The sequence below is a fragment of the Nanorana parkeri genome, unplaced genomic scaffold (assembly GCF_000935625.1).
Source record: "Nanorana parkeri isolate BGI_ZX_2015 unplaced genomic scaffold, ASM93562v1 scaffold121, whole genome shotgun sequence".
Lineage (NCBI taxonomy): Eukaryota > Metazoa > Chordata > Amphibia > Anura > Dicroglossidae > Nanorana > Nanorana parkeri.
In genome coordinates, this window is record NW_017306389.1 from 441,037 (window position 1) to 466,863 (window position 25,827).

Genomic DNA, 25,827 nt, shown 5'->3' on the forward strand with positions numbered 1-25,827 from the left:
CTTTCTGCTTCTGCTGTTCTTTATTCCACATAAAGATTATCCTAAAATGTAGAATTGTTATGCTGCATCAGCATTATATACATAATTATGTAGCTAGTACTTTGGTTAAAGTCTTGAAATTGTTTTGTGGATTGTTTTCATGATAGATTTTGCATGGACTACATTTTCTTTTGGGATTTGATAAAGAAGAAGTCCTGTTTCGTAAGCGAGAATAAGGAGGAACAAATACTAATATACATTGAAAGACACATTTAGGGCTCGTTCACAGATATATTGGTGACCTTCATTTTACTGCACCGGATCAACGCAGGTCACCACTAGGACACATAGGAAACAATTGTTTTCTGTGTGTCCCATTTACACCAGAATGGGTGTGTAATGGGTGGTGAAAAAATGCAAACGTGCTGCATTTTGTTCATAGCGCACTGGATGCCAATGCAGGTCAATGCACAGCATTTCAGCGTATCACCTGAATGGAGTGTGCACATTGTACACAAAAAGTAAACAGTGATACCTCTGACAGTGTGCAATGCAACACAAACTGCCGGAGCTGCCACAACACACTTGCCTAACCACTAGCATGCATTGTTTCAGCTAATGGGCTAGACACCAGCCAGACCGTTGTCATTTCCTGGCAACCTGGTGATGAAAGTGAGGTTGGCGGGATGCCAGCCAGAGCATCACAGGTTGCTAAGAGCTCTTAGCAACCTGGGACGCTCTCCCCCACGTGACCTGATGAGAAGCCACCTCAAGCTGCCTCATTATAGGGACGACCCTTTGTCTAATGAAATAAGGCGTTCATGTGGTTGCTGTGATGATGTTATGATCTGGGATTCAGGCATGAGTTTGGTTGCAAACAGAAAATCCTTTCAGTCAAAACAAATCAGCAAAAAATTGTGGTAGAAAGCAGCCTATCGGCAACAGGTTAGGTTAGCAAATGTCGCAGCTGCTATCTGCAATGCAGTTTACAGGGCCTTATGGGCAGAATTTGTTCTCAGAACTTCTCAGTAATGCTGTACCAAGTTGGAGGGGGCAATTGAACAGGCAGTTAGGCTTTGTACTTAAAGGTTTCAGCTTGTTTAAAACCAGTGTGCACCGCAAGCAAGCATCAGACAATTTTAAAGCAACCTCCAGCCCCAATTTAAGGATGTTATTATTATTATGCAGGGTTTATATAGCGCCAACAGTTTGTGCAGCACTTTATAATATTAGGAAGACATTACAATCACAAGACAAGATGGTAAGGAGGGCCCTGTCCCTGAGGGCTTACAATCTAAAAGGGAGGGGCAAGTGATACATGAGGAGGTAGCTGTGTGGGAATGAATTGTGTGAGAATGTGATGGTTGAGCGGTTAGGTTGAGGCGGGATAGGCTTCCCTGAAGAGATGAGTCTTAAGGGATCGCCTAAAGGCAGTCAGAGTGGCAGACAGACGGACAGGTTGGGGTAAAGAGTTCCAGAGGATGGGAGAGACTAGTGAAGTCCTGGAGGCGAGCATGGGAGGAGTTGACGAGGGAGCTGGAAAGCAGAAGGTCTTTTGAAGAGTGTAGGGGACGGCTAGGGTGATACTTTGAGACAATGTTTGAGATATAGCCGGGGGCAGAGTTAAAGACGGATCTAGATGGGACTTGCTGTCCCTTTTAAACAAGCAGCTTGCAGATTTCGGCAGGCTTTAGTGAACATTTAGATAATGCAGAGACTTACCAAAGCCTTGACAGCAGTTGCTTTAAAGGGAAAACTGGCACTCTCATTGAAATTGGTGCAGAAGTTTGCTTTAAAAACTTCAACAAAGCTGTCTGAAAGCTTTGCAAATGCTTTGTTTCGCATTGGCTGCCGCTGTTGCTTGCGTTCATAATGGTGTAAACAGTGTGAAGCCTGTGTGTACAATGTCTTAAAGTTTAGAATTTCTTATGCAGCTCTAATAGAATGTCGTTGCGTAAAACTAATGTTTTTTTGTCAGAAAACCTTGTCTTTGTGATGCTTGCAGTTGTTGAACAGTTTCACTGCCCTCCCCAGCCACCCATTGCAATGGTAGCACTGCTGATTGAATAGGGCCGCATTGCAATCGCGTCAGTACACGGTCACGGTGTGCTATTTTGAATTGTAATTTCTACTGATCTTATTAAAGAAAAAAAAAACTTGCATTCAGGAGGTGGCAGTATCTCTTGAAGTACTTCTTGAACGCCGGGCAGCCACTGATCCACTACGTTCTGAAAAGCGATCCACTGTAGAACCCTTTTCAGAGGGTGATGGAGACTGCTGCCCATCTGAATGAGACCTTAGTTCTAGAGCTAACCATGGTGTGTGTTGTCTTAAAGGGTGTGAGATGTTCCAAATAAATACATGTCCTTTAGCTAAAGTAACAAGGATAATACTCCTTTTTTTTTCCAACTGTCATACATATGGCTCTTAATATCTTGCTTTTGCTTTAATGCAGATTACCGGACATGGACACATTGTGACATAATTAGACAAATAGCCTTTTAAATGTACATTGTTTTGCCTGCATGACATTACTAGCCAAAAATTCGAGAGGCATAAGGGATACGCTAATTTGAAGAAAAATCACTTGATTTTTCTGCTTTCATTACCATTAAAATTGGAGTCTCCCGTTCATGGCATTGTGTGTGCTAAACACTGTACAGGCTAAGCTGTGACCCACACTTGGCTCCTCACCAGCACACACAGAGGAGGTGAAAGCTGGCAGTGCCTTGTAAATCAGTAATCGAGCACTCTCATTGTACACCGTTCTGTGCCGAGGGCTCATTCGCATTCTGATCAGGAAAATTCACCATTGATTCCTTTTGTAAGGTTTTCTAGTTCTACGTAAAATAAAATAACAGCAATGGAAATTTGGGTAGGAACCTAATTTTCTCCACTTGCTAAAAGCTTTTCCAAGAGCTAAGAAAAAAAATATATATAAAAAAAAAAATGGTTACAAGAATAATTATTGAGAAGTATACAAACCCTATCTTTGTAGCCAGAGAAAAGCTTGATTGGGCTTACACTCATTAAGTCAAGATCGTGTTCTAATGCTGACAATATTTTGAAAGCTAAGTGCTGAAGAAGTTTGCAGTGTAATGTGCTGTTATCGAACCAGTAACTACAAAAAGAAGGCATAATAGCTTAATAAAAAGCAAATCAACATTGACACCATATAGTAGACCCTAAGATTCTTGCTCTTCCCTCTACCACCTCCTTCCCATCAATCATTAAAACCAGAACACACATGCACAATCCCGCTTGCTTCTTGTATTGCAATGGTCTATGCCTGATCAATCTGTCGCCAGGCCCAAGCATGTTAAGTGGGTTTAGGGGTTTTCTATCGGGCTCCATTAGTGGTTTAGGGGTGTGCAGGACTGTTAAAGCAAAAGTATTGGAAGATAGAGATACTCTTCCCAATAAATGGAGCCAGCGTGAGACACTGCAGTTGTCCCATGCTCCCTGTGTATACCAAGAGCTGAGCACTCATTGGAGGAACAGACAGTGGAAGGGGCGGGCACAGCTGGCTCTGGCGAGGCAGGGCCAGCTGTCAATCAGGCAGCCGGGAGGATCCCGACAATATTGTTGCAATCCTTCCTCACTGAAGCGTGACTTTGCACTGTCAATATATAGTGTTCTGTAGCACACTATATGCTGACTTTGGGACACGGGAGTACATGGGTAAATGGCTTTATTTCTTTTAAGGTGGGAGCGTCAGTTTGGTGTGTGGCTGCCAACCGGTATTTAATGTTAGTCTGGTTTTTAAAAACCATTTACTTTTAAAAGTGATCTTTCACTTACATGGATGTTAGGACATTTTAGATCTAGATCACCCCATAACCCACTTTTGAAATAAGATGGTGCTCTGCTGATATTCTCTGCAGCAAAATCTTGCTTGATTGTTGGGTAAAAGTCATGTCCCTGCTTCCATTACTTTCATCTCATACCAATATAAAAGCCATATGATTGCACTTAACAAAAACACCACAAAAAAAGCTTTGTGCATTGTTTATCTTTGAGGACTGTAGGATTTTTCTCAATAAAAAAGGGAATAAAAGCAGCAAACCAGCATCCTAAAACTTCTATGCATAAGCATCCTAAATGTGTAAGCTCAGTTTGTTAAATGTTATGTTGGAGATCCTGGCGTGCTGCTGACTTCTACATGTGGATTAGTGTAGGAAAGTGCTGTGACCAAGAACCATGCAAGTGGAATTGTCTGGGAGATCATCTATTTTCCCTGTCCTTGGCTGCCATTATTCACTATCACATTGACAACAGCTTATGCATTGTGTTCACTATGCTTTCTTCCAGATATATTTAAATTTTGTTTTTCTTTTATAGGAAAAGCAGTCCTGGCAGAGTGAGCGAGAAATCTTTAACACCCCAGGCATGAAACATGAAAACCTCTTGCAATTTATTGCAGCCGAGAAGAGAGGAGCAAACCTGGAAATGGAACTGTGGCTAATCACTTCTTTCCATGAAAAGGTAGAATCCCGTTAGACCAGTCACCTGCTGGTAAATGTTTGACAGTATGTATCATTGGGGGGGACATAATGAAAACTACTGACAAAATTCATCACTGGTATTTACTCGGTTATTATTAGTAGAGGTTTCTTTTTTAAACCTTTTTAATCCTAATTTAGGCAGGCTGGTTTAAAATGTACACACTTTTTTGGTCAAACCACAGTTCTTTGATGTTGGGATGTACCTCTATTATCACCTTCCAAGAAAAGTTCTTTACATTTTTCGTGAAAAGTGGAACTACGAGCAAAATTAAGAATGGCGAATTTGTTGTAATCTTGTCATGTTTTTTTGTTGTCATGCAAACAACATATTTTGGTTTTGTGGGTCACCCCGTAACATAATTGATCCTGTCAGGAGATTGGTTCCTTTTCCACTTCCTTTAGCAGGCCAAGCTGTCTAGTTAAGTGGCAGTTAGAGGGGTTGTTGCAAACCATATAACACTGATAGGGGTGCTTATAACTATCCACTTTTGTTCTAAAGGTTTCAACTTTTTTTCTGGCCTTCAATTTGCTGCTTATTAAAGGCTATTTAAAATGACATTTCCATCTGAGAATATACTGTGCACAGAGCAACAACTCTGATGCGTGATTTTACTGCAAAATGAACACTGTTGTCCCACTGTTAACTACATCATAGTTGTCATTTGAATTGCCCCTCAACAAGTTGCACTTCAAATTCCACTTAATCCTGACCTTATCATTCTAGTTCACATTAACTGACAGGGTTCAGAAAGATGTGTAGGAGGCATTTGGAGTTATTATTCCAATGTTTATCTGAAAGTCATTTTTTATATAACTCACATTTGTACTTGCTTGCTTTTCCAAATATTTGTGATCGTGTTTGTAGATTTTCTCACCATTGGCTTTTTTTTTTATCATGTTCTCCAACTGCTGAGATTACAGAATAAGCTACAGACTGATAGAAGGACCAATAATCACAATAAAGCACTTCTAAAGTTGGCCATACACCTATAGATTATTGGCAGATTTTCTGTGGTCAGATGGAAAAAGTGTAACAGATTCCTCCATCTATGCTGAACTGCATGGATGGAGGAATCTCTCACTGGGCCAAGCTTCAGTATCTTGCTAGTCAGCCCCGCTGGCTCTCAAAATACCTGAATAATCTGATAGGATGCAATTGTTCAGGTATTTTGAGAGCCAGTGGGGCCAACAAGCAAGATACTGAAGCTTGGCCCAGCGGAAGATTCCTCCATCCACACAGTGTAGTGTAGATGGTGGAATCTGTAGAAGTTTTTCTATCTGACCATAGAAAATTTGCAGAAAATCTATAGGTGCATGGCCAAGTTTACACATATGTAATGAGCTAACATTTCAGTCTTTTTCTACACGTGCAGCTAGACACTATAGATATGAAACAAAGCTTTTTTTTTTCCCCCTTAGACATTAACATATGCTGAGAAGAGTATTTACATTTGATTGATTGAATTGATGAACAGTGAATTCCCTATGAGAAATGCTAACTCAAATCTACAGCCTGTGAGGCACGCACAAGTGGAAACAGAATAAGATCAGCTATGCTGTTTATACATTTTATTAACCTCATCAATTCTGTGATGAGTAACTATGAATGATCATTAGCTGAATGAACAAACTTTTGTTTATGTGCAGCTGTACTTTAATAAAACGCACTCCTAAGGTAGCCTTACCTCTTTTCTCCCATGAGACGCTGCACATGTTTAATGTATAGCAGTGAACACACAGGCACTGGCGGACTGCAGAACAATAGCAATGAACACATCAACTCTGAGAAACGCGTCTCAAAATCCTGCTTCATAATTGGATATACCTGAAACAGGGATGGTGATTCTGCACTCAATAAAAAATACATTACTTTCATAAACTAATATTGGCCTTTCAGTTTAAAAACTAAAAATTCCCCCCTTTTATGATCTGCCCAAGCACCTCCATATTTCGTCTCTATTCCCTTTTGGATTTATAAATTTATATGGTACTACTTCCGAAAAGTGACATGAGATTTCTTCAAAACACCGCAAGAAGATTGTAGCAGTACTTATGACACCTAGTGGCCACATAAATATTCCAGTCCCATTTTCTGCCGGGAAGCGATTGAATGGAGGGCTTCTCATGTTTTCCCAAGTTACAGATAATTGCACTTCCTGGGTTGTGTTCATTAAAATGTCTAGTCTTTAAATATTATCTTGCTTCCCATTGTGTTTCTGCTCTAGGGCTCTCTGACAGACTATCTAAAAGGAAACATCATAAACTGGAACGAACTGTGCCACATTGCAGAGTCCATGGCACGAGGGTTGGCGTACCTTCATGAAGACGTGCCTCGCTGTAAAGGCGAAGGGCACAAGCCAGCAATTGCTCACAGGTACAAGCGAATTGTGTATCATAATATCTACCTCTTGAAATAAGTCAACATGGATCGTATATGGCTTTCTCCAAAGAGATCCATCTTATGGTCCATAAAAATAAATGAAAATTTCCAAAATGAAAATTCCTTATTTAGGAAGTCCACACCATTTCTGCAGATACATCCCTTGTGCTAGATTCACCAGATGTTATAAGGAGCCACAAGCACAATAAAGGTGCCCACACACCTTGCGATAATCGAGGGAAATCCCGTAATTGTACGATTATCGTAAGGTGTGTGGAAGCCGTGCGACCTCTACTACTGTAAGGTCGCGCTACTTTTATGTTATGAACATGTTCGAAAACCCGCCGAGAATCGGTGTGTAGCATGTTCGTAAGATAAAAGCTGGACGGGCCGGTGTACACTGCCCGTTCGGCATTGCGGTCATCGGAAAACCCGCCCCTCAGCGGGTGGGCTTGCGATCACAAAAGTCTTGCGATGGTTGTAAGGTGTGTGCCCAGCCTAAAGGTGCCCATACACCTTACGACCATCGCAAGACTTTTGTCTTGCGATGGTCGTAAGCTTATTAAAAGCTCGTACGATCTGCCCATCTTGGACAGGCAGATTGTACTTGCGATCATCGAAAGCCTGCCCCGCTGAGGGGCGGGCTTCCGATGACCGCAATGCAGAAGGGGCAGTGTGCGCGTGCGCACACCGGCCCGCTCCGCAGCTGTCGAACGAGCAGGCTAGAAACCCGCCGACAATAGTACGATTCTCAATGGGTTATCGAGCATGCTGGTTCGACAAAAGACGTGCGACCGTACAGTAGAAACAGTCGCGCGTCTTCGCTCACACTGCTCGATTCTCGTACGATCACAGGATTTCCCGCGATTCTCGTACGAGAATCGAGCAGTGTATGGGCACCTTAACAGTGAAAGCCAGGGTCTCTCCTGTGCATGATTTTCACAGCAAAGGTCTCCCGCAGATTGCACTGGTGTTTCTAATTAGCCATGGCTGACAGCCAATAACCTGTGCTGGAAAGCCATGACTAGCTGCAGTGGCTCTTTATTCTGTGAAAGCGAGGTAGCCCTGGAAAGCTGGTAGGACACACTGCTTTTATTCCCTTACCACACTATGACAGCAGGCTAGTGATCCTTGTTTCCATCCCAAGTCTACATTCGCATAGGGCTTAAGGTTGCACCTGGGGATTCCTGGTGTAAGAACCTACGTATACTTGTGGCAGGAATCCTAAGTATGTCCATACAGATGCAGTCTTTGTGCCTGTTCAAGTGAATGACAGGCTGACAGCTGGCGGTGCTTTTGGTGGCTGTCCGCAGGCAGACTGGATCGAAGGACAATCACCCATGTATGATTACCTCCATTAGCCTTCAATTCGCTTGAATGGGCACAGCGGCCGCAATGCTTATAGACACAACTGTCACTCCTGCGGCAGGAATCCCCAGCTGCAGCCTAAAGACCTATGTGAATCGGGTCTAAACCTTTAGAGGTAGTAAAAAGCCCTTGACTACTTCTTGCATGGGAATGTTTAAAACAAGAAGCTGTTGGTTTTGAACAAACCTGCAGTAGATTTACTATCTCGATTGGGTGTCCAGAACTTAAAGTGTAGGGGTTGTAAGCACATACTGACCTGCTGTCTAATGAGAGGCAGCCTGGTTTGTACACATTGTTTAATGTATTAAAGGAGTTGAGAATCAAAGTGTATATAAAGACAACTTGTTTTCAATATATTACAAAAATGTAGTATATTGCAGCATACCATTTCTTAGATGTGGCGGCTGCATTCGTTTTCATTTTTTCGGGCTAAGTACATTTTCTGCAAGTGCAGGAAAATACCTGTTGGTCCTCTCCGAAATCTTGTGTCCTTGTACCTTCCAATGCACTGACTTGAAATCTCAAATCAGTCTTTCCATCTATCTTCTGTGCACTACAAAACACTACCCCCTTTGTAATAGAGATATGGAGAGATGTTTGTAGTCCAATTTAGAATAGACGCCTTGGGTGACAATGCTGCTCCTTTATAATTGGAGGAGTATGGAGAGTGGGCGTTGTCACCCTAGGACATGTAGTGTGATATTGGCATGGTCTCCAGAAGGGCATGACCTAATGGGTTTGAAAACATTTGGGGGCCATGGTTAACGGCAGTTCCAAACCTGGCACAAGTCAAGTTTTGAGGGGGTAGGAGGAGAAGTCAAATGTATGAGTGCATAAAGTAAATCCAAGCTGGGGCATGTTGCATCGATGTTCAGCTTTTATGTAGAGGGAGTTTGTTTTTATAATGCAAAATAAGCATAACAAAAGCATTATTAAAACACCTTGAGGCCCCATTAACACTGGAGGGTCTTATTCATGTGATGCGTGAAAAGCGAATGTCGCTTTTGCTGTGCCGTTATTAGTTATGGCACCCCAAATGCAGCAAGCAAGATACATGGTCAAAAAACACCCTAAGCTTTCAGCTCAAACTTCTGCTTGAGCTTCTTTGCCTCATTTGTTGTCAGTATGGCAGCCTATTGAAATTAATGGACTGTGCTTTGCTGACACGCAACAAACACGCCAAAGCGTGTTGCGCATTTTTGTACATAGCAAATGTGAATGCGGCCTAAAAAAAGCAAACTAATGCAAGCACCACCTCTTAAAGTAACATTAAAGTCAGAATTTTTTTTTTCCCCCTTCCCAATCCTGCTCTAAGGACTTACCTTAAATGATGCCTCTTGATTCGATTATCTTCTTTCCTGTCCTCTTCAGCTGTCCCTCCATCGCTGGTGCAGGTCTCTGATCCAGCGCTGACTCCTCTGTCCTCCTCTCCTCCATGATGTCTGTGCGGGTGCGCACTGCTCCATAGACTTACCTTGTGTCTCTCCTCGTCTCCCGGCCGAACTTCTGAAGTGCGCATGCGCCCGCCCCAAGATCCTTTGCGGCCGCCCGAGACTCTTCAGATGTTCGGACGGGAGCATGCAGCGGAGACGCATGTAAGTTTTAACCCATTTTTAAAAGGTTGTTTTAAAAAAATATGTTTTTGCATATATCTACTGCTTGCTAGTAGTAGATATATGCAAAAATTGCTGAGGGTTTAATAACCCTTTAAGTACCGGTAAGCTGCAATAAATATTTAAAAAAAAATAATAATTAAATTACTTGTCTTTGGATTTAGATACACTTTAAGTAAATGGCAGTTGTCATACAAGTGGACCCATCCTAACAAATCCATTACAGGCACCTAACATATTCCGATCTTTAAAGCCCAATTAAAGTAAAAAGTAAAACAAATAGATATGCAATCAGACAAATATATAGCTGTGTATATATATAAGACACTAGACGTGTGTTCTTTATGCCTAAAAGCATAATGTATGAAGTATTTCCAACTCCATTCATTATTTGCTTTTTTTGTAATTGGAAATAGATTTTATAATTCACAAAAGTCCATACCGCATGAATCGGCTGAATTTATGGCTTGCGTTTTAACGATTTTGGAGTGTTGTTTTGAGCGTCAGTTCACATAAAATGATCGCTCAATAAAATACTGCTAGTTGCAAGATGGTTTAAATGTGTGCTTTAGTGGTATGTGTCATGTGAATCATAATTTGAAGTAGTGATAAAATAATGATTATTATGATCATAATGATAAAATAATGCTTTGTGATATAAAATAATTCAAAAGAAAATAAGGCTTTTAGCAGCTATATTCTGGCTTAACATGAAGCCGGAATAAAAATACGGACTCCATACCCTAGCGATTTTTTGGTTGTAAATTGAATATTTTAAGGAGAAAACTTTCTTGACATAAAAAAAAAACAAAAACTCATCAACTGAGACTCTTATCTGCTGCGAGGCATCTCTCATGTCCATTTTAGGCTTGTTAGTGGTCATAATTCCAGATTCTTTGTGTGGTCTCCAGGTTACCTGATTGATACTGAATGTCTGTTTTATTTCCAACTGGTGACATCAATTCTGTTAATATGTGCAGTCCACGCTAATGACAAGATGCTCCTAACACTTAGCCTGTTATTTCTTAGTCAGGACCTGAATGATGATTCTAAGTTTTCTTTAAGATGCATTCTTGCGCCATGTAAGTGAAAGAAATGTGTTTCTCATTTACGCATGCCAGGAGTCTTCTAAGGAGACAGCGTGGACAACTCACAGCAGGGAGAGTTGCCGTTTCACGCTGCAGCCTACCCATTATCCAAAATATAAATGTGCTGACGTCTCCTCGGTAATGGCTTTGCCAGTGCAGATGGAGCCAGTCTCAAGCTGGGTGAACTGATTTTCTCTGAATAATATGCTCACTACCAAAGAGTTATGTGGCATATGAGATGCTTCTTCTATTTCATGGCTTTCTGCAGGAGCAATACAGTCACCTAAACTGCTTCCTGTTTGTCACGTATCAGAGTCTGGTGTTGTATTCCTATCTGAAATAGTTTCTTCGCACCCCTCCTCCTTTTGTGCTGTTTGGATGATTTAAATCAAAGTGGAAGGGCATGGGAAACAATAGAAATAGCACTCAGTCAATAAATAGTTCAAGGAGCAAAGGGCTATATCTAAAGTGCATTAACCGATCGCTGCCAGAATCAGGTTTCATTTGCAGAGGTCAGATTTGTATAAGATTGATTCTGAGCACTAAATTGCTATGCCAGCACTCTACTGCTCTACCACTCTGGAAAGACACATTCCATTTTGCCATTCTCAGATTCTTAAAGTGAACCCAACCTGGCCCAAACCATACCAAAGATAAAAGAACTGTTGAAGTGCAGACACCAAAGTAAATCTGATTGTCAGTCCATCAGGAGCCTCCTGAATTCTAGGCTAAAGCTATTCACAAGACCTTGACATGACCAAGTCGAATCAACCCATACCCCCTCCTGGTCCTGAGCCTCACACCAGTCATTCAGGATCAGAATTTCAGAGTCTGTACTGGCATTTTGACAGTTGAATGTCAGGGTGTGGGCTGAGAGGTGGTGGTGGGGGTTAATTTCGACTTTAAAAGAAGTGAAAAGCTTGTCTATAGCTTGGTCCAAGGGACTTCCTAAGGACACAGATTGATTTGTGTGTGTGTGTCCTAAAAATAAATACTGCTTGATTCAAGCCAGTTGTTCCAAAGTAATGCTTGTAAGCTCCTTTGTAGACAGGGAATCATGTGAATAATGCAATATTCTTTGTAAATAACTGTAGTTATTGCATGCACTACATAAATGTAAAGCGTAAAAGCACTAAATTATAGCTTTACAGTCCATGCTGTAACGGTAGCAATGAAATGTTTGGCGGTGTGGAACTTTAAAGACCGTGGATCCCACTATAAATGCGAGCCAATGAGCCAATTAAAATGATTCACTTTTTAACTCCGGGAAGTCACTGGTGCTTGGCACTAAGTGAAATGAATCGTGAAATTCCAATAATTACATTTCTTGTTTGCCAACCTATTCATATTTATAAAGATGAAAAGCATACAGTAAAGCCTTCGCAGATATGTTAATAGATGTGGACACAGCTGAAAGGCTTGACATATGCAAATCTTATATTAAAAAAAAGCCATGTATTATTCAACACAAACACCCGGAATAATGTAGACTGTTGAGTGTTTTAACAGAACAAAAGAACCAGAATTACAACCAAATTGTGAATTAAGCATATAATGCTATACAATTAGCTGTACTTCTCTGCCCATTCCATTCTGTTTATGTAATTTGGTTTTGTTGGTGGTTTTGTTGACTTTCTCCACCTAGTTTCACATTTTTCTTCACTAAACATTGGATAGTTTTAGGGCTACAGCCATCACAGTAATGTTCACAAATACATAATCCTTTATTTAAGGGTGGTATATAATATACAGGGTAGGCCAAAAGTAGGTATACCTTGAAATTGAAGCCATACCATTCAACACTGCTAAATGGGCTTATGGAGGATGGTTCAGACCATCCGTTGCAATTATGTGAGATGATGCATAACCACATTTCTCACAAACCAGACTTTCTTGATAAGATTATCTGGCCAGCCTGTTTCAAGTTGTCAGGCCAAAGGAACAGGCATAATTGTGTGTACTGGGCAGGTGAATATCCTCATGACTGTCACAACTGTCAACAACATTGAGCAATATATTTACATTTATATGGTGCACTTTGGAACATACCGTATTTATTTTTGTTTTTAATTAGTTTATGCAAATCACTGTCACTAGATAAAATGGGCTAATATTTCCCTTTTAGTATATGTAGGATATACACTGAGTGGCCAGGTTATTATGACCACCCCATCAGTACTTCGTTGGGCCACCTTTTGCCTTCAATACTGCGGCGATTCTTCTTGGCATTGACTCCACGAGATGTTGAAAGGTGATGCGAGGAATCTGACACCATGCCTGATGAATAGATGAAGGATCCCTGTGTGGACCCGAAACGTTAGCACCGTATGACAGTATGGGACATTGGGTATTGAATAAACATATCAATACTTAAAAACCCTTCAAGTGTGTGCCGGTAAATTACTTTTATTCATCGGACCGCATTACTTTTTTCCAATGCTCGACTGTCCAATCCTTGTGTTCGTGTGCGAATTGGAGACGTTTTATCTTGTTTACTGCAGACAGCAAAGGTGTTCGAACAGGCCTTTGGCTTCCATATCCCTTATGATGCAGCGTACGGCGAACAGTGCGTTCAGAGATAATTTGAGAGGATCCCTGATTAAGATGTGCAGTAATTTGATGCACTTTTGCCCTTCTGTTGTCTTGTACCAGTCTTGCCACTCTCCGTTCTGCCCTAACATTGACTAGTCGCTGGCGGCCACAATTCGCACGTTCAGACGCAGATTTTCGTCTGACAGTCCAGTCTTTAAACACTTTAACAACAGCTGATCTTGAACATTTAACGAATTCTGCTGTTTTGCTGATACTCGCTCCGAGCGCCAACAATCATCCCACGTTCAAAGGCTGGTAAATCGCGTTGTTTACCCATATCTTCAGAAAAAAAATCACTTCTACTATCGTGGTAAACAACCTGCTTCCCTATCTATGATGGTCTGGCCCTAGAGCAACTTCAGAGCGAAATTATAGCTAATTTGCCTACGAGCGTCAGGTGGTCATAATAATCTGGTATATTGTGATGCTTTAAATGTCTATACCAGGCATAATTAAAGTGACAAACTCAGGAGTTAAATCTTAAAAATGCATTTAAGTACCTTATTAACAATAATGTAGCTTATTTGTGCAACAGGAGTGAGCTTGGAGCAGTGGCTACTTTACAACATACACAGGGACCATGGGGAACAAAAGTAGCCACCCTCCAGAAGGAAGGACTGTGTCACCACCAATTCAGAGATGATGAATTTGTTTTAATAGTTAAGGTACTTGAATGCATTTTTAAGGTTTAACTCCTGAGCTTAGTTTCTTTTTAAGGATGTGTATTATGGAACGTCATGAAGTATGTTGACCTGTATATTTAAAACGGGAATAAGGTATTATTTTGGATATTGGTTGTGCTGCCACCTCCTGCCACCTGACCTGGTGAAGATAGAACTTAAGCTGAATATTATATCAGTCCTCAGACCTCTGTCCACATGGTATGATTGACAAAACTTTTGATTTGATATTGGCTACCTTAGTCCACTTAATCAGAAAGCAGATTTCTGTCCCCTGCACTGTAGTGATTGTCAAAAGAAGACTTGTATCTGTTTCCATAGACAAATTATGTTGTAGATCAGTTTGCTTGGTGCTGCTTGTTGCTTAAATAGTGAAATCTCTGGCCAAGGAGGCAAAGAGAAAGTGGACCTTCCCTTTGAAAGCACCAGCACAGTTCTGATGGGGTTCCTCTCTATTTGTTTGCTATGCTTCCCACTCACACAACATATCAAAAAAATGCAGACAGGGTTAATCCAAATTCCTCACAGCCCCACCTAACATTACAAAGAAGTAAAGTTTTAGCAAGTAAAGGCAATTTAAACTGCAAGAAGCATTTTTTATCTTTTTTTTTATGCAATGTGAATTGGAACAAGTAACAAATATAAAGTAGGTGTTATCCCAATGTGGCTTCAAAAGTGGAAATACACTTTAAAGTAGACCTATGATTCACTTGAATCAATTAGGCATACTGTATGTGAGCTTTACAAGAGCATTACCAAATCACATTATTATTCTAATAATATAAATTACTATTGATTAGAGGCTCCCTTATGTGACCTAAAGTCTAGCCAACCTAGGTTGCAAGGTCTTTGGTTACTTGGGGGATATGGGTCATGTCATTCGAAATTGCAAGAAGTCCATTGTTTTAAACTTTCAGTAAAAGAAGATGAAAAAGTAACAAGCAGGAAGTAGAACTTTTATATGTAAGAAGACGGCAATGGCAGACCACATATTTCTCTTATAGGTGTACTTTAACAGGTCATAAAAGAAGCTTCCATATTCCCCATTTCCTCTGCAGTTGAATGATCTGGAATGTATCTCATGTGCTGCTGCAGTGTCAGAAGAAAATAATTGCTTCTAGCTCATCATTATGTGCTAGAGATTTCTAACAAAAAGACAGTAGTCAGTAGTCTGCACCTTTGCTAATTCAGATTTTGTCCATTCAGAAGCTGGTGTTTTCATTTTGAATTCATGATGGGACTCATGTGTAGAGTCTAGTGGTGAGGAAAGGATAACTATACTGGTAAACCACATTCGCTCATTGAAATCATTGCAGATATAACTTTTTCCTTATCTATGCTTTGAAAAGTGTCATTGTAGGCCCGCGCCAATAAAAAAAAAGCTGCTTTATTTACATTCAGCCTGTGATCTGTACGTTTTATAAACTAGAATGCATGAGACCAGTACTTATCAGGGGTCGCTCTAGTTGTGTGATGTGTTTTTCACAGTTGGTGGGGGAATGACATGGGTATAGTTAAACACATGCAGGGTTAGCCTGCTTCTGGCAGTTTGATTTGTTACTAAAGTGATTACATGAGTGCAGTGCACCCCGCAGTAAAGAAATTAGATCAAGCATTTAGCGGCTTTCTATACTGTACTGTTGACTAGTTCAGACTCCAGACAGGGTGAATGTAAACAATGCAATGTTAACATGTGTTTGGGCTTGTAGTGACAGTTATTAAAGCACAGGCAGGGAAAATAAAGAAAGGGGTTGTAATTACAAATTGCTTGGTGGTATCGAAATATTTAATGAACTAGTAGGATCAATTTACAAAGATTTAGCTTGGTCTTTTTTTTTCCCTCCAGACTATAGTATTTCTACAAGTATTAGTAGTAACTGTCATAAGTAACAATGTTAATAGTAAATAACCCATACGCTATAACTTTAAAACCTGTAAATTGATCCTAAATTGTCTTAAACATATAGTTATCCTCTAAGGGCGAGTTGCAACAGTTAAGATGATTACGTCCATTTTATTTCCTACCACTAAAGCTGTTCCTGCCTTGGCCCCTAAACCCTTTTTGACAGCATGACATGGGGTATTCACCTTTTCTGCTGCTTGGTCACCTGCCTCTTGCTGTTATCAATATTGAAAAATATAATTCCCAAGTATCCACAGACACAAGAACAGTCCTGATTCATGAGTGCTTTCTGCTCAATGGGTGGGGATTTCAACCCTACCTTAGATAGCACAAAGGAGTAGAGCATCCCCACACACAAGAGATGTTAAGTCTGTAAAAAAAAATAAGTCAAGGCAACTGGACTTGCTGTATTTTTGTTGAAGACGTTTCACTGGTCATCCAACCAGCTTTCTCATTTCAGAATTGAGAAAGCTGTTTGGACGACCAGTGAAACGTTTACAAGAAAAATACAGCAAGTCCAGTTGCCTTTACTTTTTTTTTTTTTACAGATATACCATGACCTGGATGAATGAGAACCTTCACAGACAAAGAGATGTTAAGGTCACCTAGAGTCTGATATAGGTTATACTTGACTTCCCTTATGGTTTTTTTTCTTCTCTCTCTCTACAGAGATTTTAAAAGTAAGAACGTATTGTTGAAACATGACCTGACAGCAATTTTGGCAGATTTCGGGTTAGCTGTACGGTTTGAACCTGGAAAACCTCCTGGTGATACTCATGGGCAGGCAAGTATTGTCCCTAATTCTATTTGTTGTTAATTTCTTAAAGTGTATGTATAGCCATTTTTCTATTTCAGATACATTATGAAAGGCTGCAACCACATCAGGTTTTTACCAGGGAGATTTACACTTTGTGTGTCCTGGTGACCATTGTCACTTAATGTGATTTGACACTTGTTCTGGTGACAACTCTGTATGATTTCCCTTTCTTTGGAGAGGTGTCTCAAGAAGAAAAGTGAAGGAAAATCTTCCCAGTGGTACACAAACAAAAGTTGAAAGGGGTTTTAACTACTTGTTACTCAGTCCAAAACTTATTTGGACTTGAAATATACAATCTATAACTTATATGCATGTTTGTGTTAGTCTTTGGTTCTCCTTTTACAGTAGAATATAAGAGTTTGATCACATTTGTACACTGTGCTAAGTACAATAACTAGTAACTTGGCATATGGGTATGATACAATACGAGCAGCATCCTGACAGGGTGGTCATTAGCATGTCAAAATCACAGCACTTTTCACATATGTATCGAGGGTGGTGAGAGGCTAGAACCCCTGCCAGGTTTAATTGATGTCTGTGTTCCCATCAGGGAGATTTGCTTTATTTTGTCCTGGTTACCACTGAAAATTATGGAAAATCAACAATTTTGAGTCCCTGTCCCTGAAACAGGTTTAGATGCAAAATCTTCCAATGGAACCATGTGTTTCAGTGAAAAATGTCTAAAGTTATTTCCTAAATTGGGAAGATTTCCTCTGCCTGTTGTGCCTATAGCACAGGAAATAAAGGGAAATATCCACAAAAGTACAAAAGAAAAACTGTATTTTAACCCTTCCCTAAACCATCAAAGATGGAAAAGAAAGCTTTAAAACTGGCTTGTATTAAATGTATTACTAAGGATTTCCGATACAATATGATGACAATTTTTTACTGTCCTATTTTTCTAGGTTGGAACCAGGAGGTATATGGCTCCTGAGGTGCTAGAAGGAGCAATTAACTTCCAGCGAGATGCCTTTCTCAGGATAGACATGTATGCCATGGGGCTTGTCCTGTGGGAGATTGCATCTAGATGTACAGCTGCTGATGGTAAGTCTTTGGCTCCCCATATAGATATCTTAAGGTGACATTTGCTTACAGGATGTTGTGGCATACATTTTGTGGTTTAATGCTTATATCTAGATTTTTGTTACATTTTTCATTTCAAATTTTTTTTAGGGAATATTCTTTAACGTGAACCTCTCAGTTACCAAACTAAGTAAAAGATAGTGGTAGCTTCATGAATTCCTTAATCAAATTATTTTCAGATGCACTCTAAGCAGTCTAAAATGTACTGTTAGGTCCACGTCACACTGGCAATTCTGTATAAGCTACAGAATTGTTCTCTTTTGTGTTTTTGTTGCTATATGTACTTCAGTCAATGACAGGTGTGATTTGCAGAAATTCCAAGAGATTTGAAACACAGTGATCAAGCATTGTAGTTAACAGCATACCCAGCTACAGATAACCAAAGAAAACAGAGACATTTGTAGTTGCTACAGATCTCTGCTACAGAGTTGCTACTGTGACATGGCCCTTAAGTACAGTATATGCACATTTTGTCAGAAGTTAAGTCTCCATCTCTAACCATTCCCAGGCCCTTAATGTATTCAAAGAGCAGTGACTCAAGACTGCCAGAGGAGGAGCAGAGGTGTCTTTGCTTATGGACTGTTATTGACAGGATGGATTCATCTTCTTTATACTGAGAAAAAGGCAAAATAGCACCCTGCGGGGGAGAAATGGGGAAAGACTCAAGCAGAGTTTTTCTTGAACTGTTCTGTATCAGTGAGGTATAAGCTAGAAAGTTTGGCAAAGAAAATGATTGCTTTAAAGGTGTACTATAGCAAGAAAAAGATTTATTCTTCTACCCACTCCCAGACAAACTATAGTAATAATAATTATTAGATCTACATAAACTTACCTTAACCCTCGGCCTCGTAATCATCTACCATTCTGGTTATTGAGACCGTTCAGGTAAAGCCACTCTAAACACCGCTCTCTAAGCTGCCGATCAACCTTGTCACCTCCCCCTCACTTCAAAGACATTATACCTGCATGGTAAATAATGCAGAACTATTTAAGTGACTATTTGGCAAACAAATGGACAGCATCCACTTCATCAGAATAAGGGACATGGGTGCTGCCAGTACCACCAACTCACTTTTTGGTGCTCAAGATTGACTGACTGACTGTCATGGGACGGTAGTTTAAGGTAAGTATATGTGGGTCTTAGAAACTTTTAGTTTAAAAAAAAAAAAAAAATTATTGAAAGCAGATGAAGGGGTGAACAATAAGATGATTTGTTTTTACCTGACTAGAATTCAACTTTAAGGCTAGACGACTCCTCTTAGTTAGCTTCCTCCTTAGAGATCGAGTTCTTGATTCTTCTACTGGTCCCTTATTTTACTACGGTGTCTGTTGCTCCTTGTACATTCTTTCAGATAATCATTAATACATGTGTTGTAAGAGGATTGCCTTACTTTCAGTCATAACATTATAAAGTAAAACCGATAAATGATGAGATACGACAATCCCACAAGAATATGTACATAATAAAATTCACAGTTTTTTAATCAACAACAACATGCATACTGGGTTTCTCCATGGTCTGTTGATGATTATATGTTACCACTTGGTTTCTCCAGGGCCTGTTGATGAGTATATGTTACCATTTGAAGAAGAGATTGGTCAGCATCCATCTTTAGAAGACTTACAGGAAATAGTGGTGCACAAGAAAATGCGCCCTGTATTTAAAGACCACTGGTTAAAACATCCAGTAAGTGCCACTTCACTTTATTTCTTTACAATATTCTCACCCTGCCAGCTTTAGATGTATCATTTTCGGATTTACAAATGCCATTCACTCAACTAGGAAGCTGAAGAGTATGTGATTTTTTTTCTTTTCATCTTTCCTCTGTTCTCTTTTCAAACTGACTTACTATTTTAGCAGAAATTGTTTTTATTAAGGGTTTCACAGAAACAACTGCTCCAAGATATACAAATAACAGAAAAACATAAAGCATACACAACATGCAGACTTGGTCTCCAAAGTATCTGAAATATCCTTTGCCATACAATATGTAAACCATCCATGTTGTAAGCTCATAATAATACCATAAAAAAAAAAATACTAAGTGAGGTGGGCACAGGTCCTCACCACCAAGTAGGTCATAGTACCACCACACCAAGACCCATGTTGGCCGGTGGTGGGTTCACAACAAGGTATAGAGCAAAGAATTGGCAGAGGAGTAACCCCTGAAAATAGTTGGCCAAGGCACTGCAAAATAACACGTTACAGCAGACAAACAGGAAGAGAAGGAGAGGGAGAAAGAAGATTGAAGGAGAGAAGGGAAAAAAAGAGGGGCGGGGGGAGAGGAGTGTCCACCCACCACTACAGTCCGTGGAAGGGCCACCGCCAGACGTCCCATGGAAACACCACCGTAGGAATGGGGTAGCGGAGGTACAGGAGAAACTCACCGCAGAGACTGGTACTCCTCAGAATCCAAGAACAAAATCCAGGGCATCCGTATGGCCAAAAAGGTATCAGGTCATAGAGCCTGTTCTGCACTTAACTCCTCAGATCTCATCAGCTGACATAATTCCGCTGTCCATTCCGAAACAGAAGGAACAACGGGAATTCCAATGCCTAGGTATTAATGCTCGGGCGGCGTTGACAAAAAAATCGGAGTACGAATTTCTTCACCTTAGAGCCCGGGAAGATGGGGACAGTAAAGCCATTTTAGGCGTAAGTTCAGTAGAGGTAACTTGTGAGTAGACGTGTGAGACAGCTCGCCAAAAGGGCAGGAGCAGAGGGCAGCTCCACCAAATGTAGGTCAGCGTACCTAGCTCAGTTTGACATCTCCATCAGGTGTCTGAGTGCGTTGGGCAGATTTGGTGCATTCTAACTGGTGACCTATACCACCTGGTCAACCACTTACATTTCCGCTCTTGTGCATATGTTGACATACAGAGCGTGTGTGTGAAGCAAAGGCATTTGCGTCGGTTGTCTTCCAAGAGGATAACCCCCAGTTCCTGTTCCCAGGCCAAGAAAAAGTATAGCGAGTCCCCACTAGTCATGGAGATCAAAGCGTGATAGAGCGTTGAACAAACTGACTTCAAAGAAATATGTGTACTCTACTTGGCCTGGTTGTAGAGATAATGCTGACTTGATCATTGATAGAGGACATCTGTCTGCATTGGCAATTGGGCAGTTCTGGCATGCCAGAAGAACTGGTCTACTTGTGAGCTAGCTTGAGCTTCTGACCAGCTTTAAGTAGACCTGTCGTAAGATAAATATGGAGGCTGCCAATGCTTACCACCTTCTTAGGATGCTATTTGCCTTGCTCTTATGCTGTCCCTTCTTGGTCACTGGCATGGACCTGGAGTATACAGATCAGAAAGGTCAGACATTATTATCTGCATATTTTTTGATCCAACATGTTAAAGTAAGAGAGCCTGAATTAATCGGACAACAATCATTTTTTGAAGAAGTGGTCAGCGACAACCTGTTTCTCAAATGAGCAATTGCTCTAATAAGCTCTGTTTTATAATGTAGCAGAGTTCCTGACCATTTATATTTTCTACTAGTGTCTACATTGGTACTGAGCTGACAGTGATACCAAGGCATAAACATTAAGGGGTTGATTTACTAGGTAAATAGGTTGTTTACTTTGCAAAGGAATTTGCACATTACAATTGTGCCTTGTATCAATTGTTACATGCATTGTTTTCCTTAGCTCTGTGAATGTGGTGAAATTTCACTTTGCAACGAATACCCAATCACAAGCAAAAAATATATATATATATATATATATATATATATATATATATATATATATATATATATATATATATATATATATATATATATATATATATATATATATATATATATATATATATATATATATATATATATATATATATATATATATATATATATATATATATATATATATATATATATATATATATATATATATATATATATATATATATATATATATATATATATATATATATATATATATATATATATATATATATATATATATATATATATATATATATATATATATATATATATATATATATATATATATATATATATATATATATATATATATATATATATATATATATATATATATATATATATATATATATATATATATATATATATATATATATATATATATATATATATATATATATATATATATATATATATATATATATATATATATATATATATATATATATATATATATATATATATATATATATATATATATATATATATATATATATATATATATATATATATATATATATATATATATATATATATATATATATATATATATATATATATATATATATATATATATATATATATATATATATATATATATATATATATATATATATATATATATATATATATATATATATTTATTTATTTATTTATTTTTTGCTTTGCTTGGATGATGGAAGTTAGCCTATTTGCCCTCAATAAATCATCTCATATGACTCTGCCAGGTTATGGTTGAGAAAGAAAAGCTCTAGTGTCTTGAGCTTTATTTGACCTCACTAGAGAATGTCCTTAGCCATCAGTGGTGCACCAGTGTGGGAAGAGGCTTCAGAGAGGAACTTCGCAAAGGTGGATTTTGGCTGCTATAGGTAGCAATATTATTTTGCTTCTATTTTTACACACCTGCCCGACTTGTGTAAAAAGAACATTTTAGGTTAAACATTATATTGATAGCAAATACTTATTGGATCCCCTTTTTTTTTTAGGGTTTGGCACAGTTGTGTGTCACAATTGAAGAGTGCTGGGACCATGATGCGGAAGCGCGGCTGTCTGCAGGCTGTGTGGAGGAACGCATTTCTCAGGTCCGCAAATCAGTGAATGGCACTACCTCGGACTGCCTTGTATCCATTGTTACATCTGTCACCAATGTGGACTTGCCGCCCAAAGAGTCCAGTATCTGAGTCATTTGTTACTTTTGTCTTTCCAGACTCAAAATTCAAAACAGCAGAAAAATCTATGAAAAAAATCTATATAAATCTATAAAAAAAAAAGGAAAAAATGCACCTACACACATACACATGAATGCAGCTGCTATTTTAACTTGACTTTTTTTTATTATTATGGGTTTGTGTTGGAATTTTTTTTTTTTAATTTTGTTTCTCGCGGGGATGGGTTGGATCAATTTTACCAGCACGTTGTTCTATTGTACATATATATAAATATATGAATATTAAAAAAAAATCAAAAACAGAAAAAAAAACAACAAACATCTCAGCAAGCATTCAGGTGCCGACTTATGAATGCAAAAAGGTGAAGGTACTTCAGAACCTCAACAAACTCCTTTTTTAGGTAATACAATGTTGGTTTCTCTTAAAGTGTGAGGTTCTCAGAAGAGGACCCATTGGAGACCACCTACAAAATGCTGCAGACTTTGTAGTAAGCTAAAGACTGTTACATAAGAAACACCTTCCACAAACAAGATTTCCTCTCAACAACCGTGATCACCTTCTATTCTGGACCTAGCTCTCCAAAAATTGTCTGTTGTGTCTTTTACGGATCTAACGGGTGTCTTTGTAACATGTAGAGAAACTCAAAACAGAATGTTCTCTCATTTTGAGAGCTAAATATTTCAGAGGTTCTTTGTGCGGGCAGGGCAGATGGTGGTTGCACATTGCAGCATTTGGCCAATGGTTTATTGCTATGAAGCTACTTCTCAGGTAAACCTATTTAAAAGGGGAAGGATGCTTTTTCAGTGCAGAACATTGCCATACTAAACCAGGGCAGAGAAAGGAAGGCCTAAATAGTCTCATGGCGTGGTATAACCTAAGAATGATGATCTTGCAGTCCTTTGGCTTTGGAGAATGTTCATGTCCAAACTGTTGACTGGCAGGATGTACTGGAACAATTACATCTCCATAGTTTTAGGTTGCGCAGACCTGGTCTAAAGAGTGCATATAGGCAATTTATTACACCAGTAAACTGGAAATGTATTTTTAAATGTTCAGGAAATGTCAGCTGCCTTGTTAGGTAACCAGGTGACTCCACACCAATATCAACGGGTCATGGGCTTAGCAACCATTATAAGCTTTAAACAAAAACAATCTGTTAAAGTGATGCATGAAAACATCCTATTTACCTGCATTACTGTTGCTCTAAGGTATTCCTTCTCTGTACCTCGGAATTTAAAACCTAGCTTGGTGCATATTCAAATCCCACTAGATTTGCCATAAACCTTGCTCAAGTCAGTGAATGTTTCTGATGCTGCTGATTCAATACTTGGATACATTTTCATCTGCAAAACAAGCAATGTTTTTTTTTGTTTGTTTTGTTTTTTTCAAATACATTCAATTTTTGTGGCTTCCAAGGTAGACCTCCTCAAGTGTTGGGTGACTGCGCAATTTACACATTGTGTTTTATCCAATACATGATGGAGTTCAATTACAAAAGAAAAAGTAGATAACATTCAAAAATGTCATGACCATAGACCACCTCAAACCAGAATTACCTCAGAATTTTGTACTTGTATAAGTTTATTATATATTTTTAGTTGTGTTGTCTTGTAGTAAGTATATTCTAATGTAAGTTGGCTTTTCTGACAAGGGAATTTAAAAAAAAAAAAAACATTTAAAAGAAAAAAAAAATAATTTTGAGAATCTCCTAGGAAGTGCTACCTTTTTGTTTTTATAAGAGCACCATTGTAAATAATTGTATAAATTTGTAGATGAACTGCCTAAATGCGATAATTTGGTATAATTCATACATTTGTATTGGCTGTTTTGCCATGTCTATTTTGAACAGACAGTAAGCCTTTTCTTTTTCCGTCATTCCTAATCTGGATTTGTTTTTTTGTCTGCAAAGTGACAATTAAATGAGTCATGTTCTTGCAGTTGATGGTTTGCTACAGTTCCCTCCATATTCATTTTTCTGTGGGTTTTTGGGGGGGTTGGGGAGCTTGGGTGATTAGAATAGTTATTACATTTACCTAAGCCTAAGCTACATATATACTTTTATGTGTTTGTTAATGTGCCTTTATTCACAAATACTGTTAAAGACTATTTGGTCTTTTTCTTTAACTGCGCCTTGGATATCCAAATTGGCTTTTTTTTCTTCATTTATTTATATTTTTAATAGGAAAGGCTTACTGTCATCTCCCAATTTCATCTAAGTGAACTTTGCAGCTGTTCTGTTTTTCCTTCCCTATTTAAAAAGAAGCAAATCTCAGAAGCTTTAATGTCCTAAGTACAAGTGCCATATTTGATTTGATAGCCTTCTAAGAAGATGTATGTCTTTTTAGACAGTATGATCATGTGATTAGAATGTTAGAAAAATGGCACATCACGTGCCAGTGTTTTTTTAATGTTTTTAATTTTACCATAATTTTAGAAGTTTTTTGAATTATGTGTTCCATTACTACACAGCCAAACATGGAACATATGGAAAACCTCCAGAATCAGTGGAGTTTTATTGTCCAAATTGAACATTATCTTTTTTTTTTTTTTCTGCAGGGAAAAGATTAAAATAACACACATTTACAGTAACATCAGGTTGTAATCTACGTTATATGTTGAGTGGGAAAAACAATATTTTCATCACGACATATGTTCATTAGTGTGAATACTTAAATTCCAAACCTTCTAATCCTAAAGAATTTCATGTGAGAAGGACTCTTTTAGTTCTTAGCTAGCCAAAGTAACCATTCACTCTAATGCACAATATGATGATACATACTACCATGTTACTAGAATTGGCTGTTAACAAAAGTGTTGCTTTCAGCAGTTAAATTGGCTCTGTCAATAGCGAAATGTTCATAAAAGGTACTCTGTCATTTCTTTTCAGTTTTTTATTTTATTTGTGTGGTGTGTGTGAGATAGATAG

The 25,827-nt window shown here is 38.7% G+C and overlaps 1 protein-coding gene across 1 annotated transcript in view; it reads left to right on the forward strand.

Moving 5' to 3' along the window:
- ACVR2B (activin A receptor type 2B) overlaps positions 1-23,875 on the forward strand; it is a 150,589-nt gene extending 126,714 nt beyond the window's left edge. Inside the window, exons 6-11 of the mRNA XM_018553483.1 lie at positions 4,321-4,464; positions 6,710-6,858; positions 16,778-16,892; positions 17,831-17,969; positions 19,565-19,695; positions 22,719-23,875. Coding sequence (XP_018408985.1) covers positions 4,321-4,464; positions 6,710-6,858; positions 16,778-16,892; positions 17,831-17,969; positions 19,565-19,695; positions 22,719-22,913 — 873 coding nt within the window. The 3' untranslated portion in view covers positions 22,914-23,875. The remainder of the gene's footprint in view (positions 1-4,320; positions 4,465-6,709; positions 6,859-16,777; positions 16,893-17,830; positions 17,970-19,564; positions 19,696-22,718) is intronic.
- Positions 23,876-25,827: the final 1,952 nt, after the last annotated feature.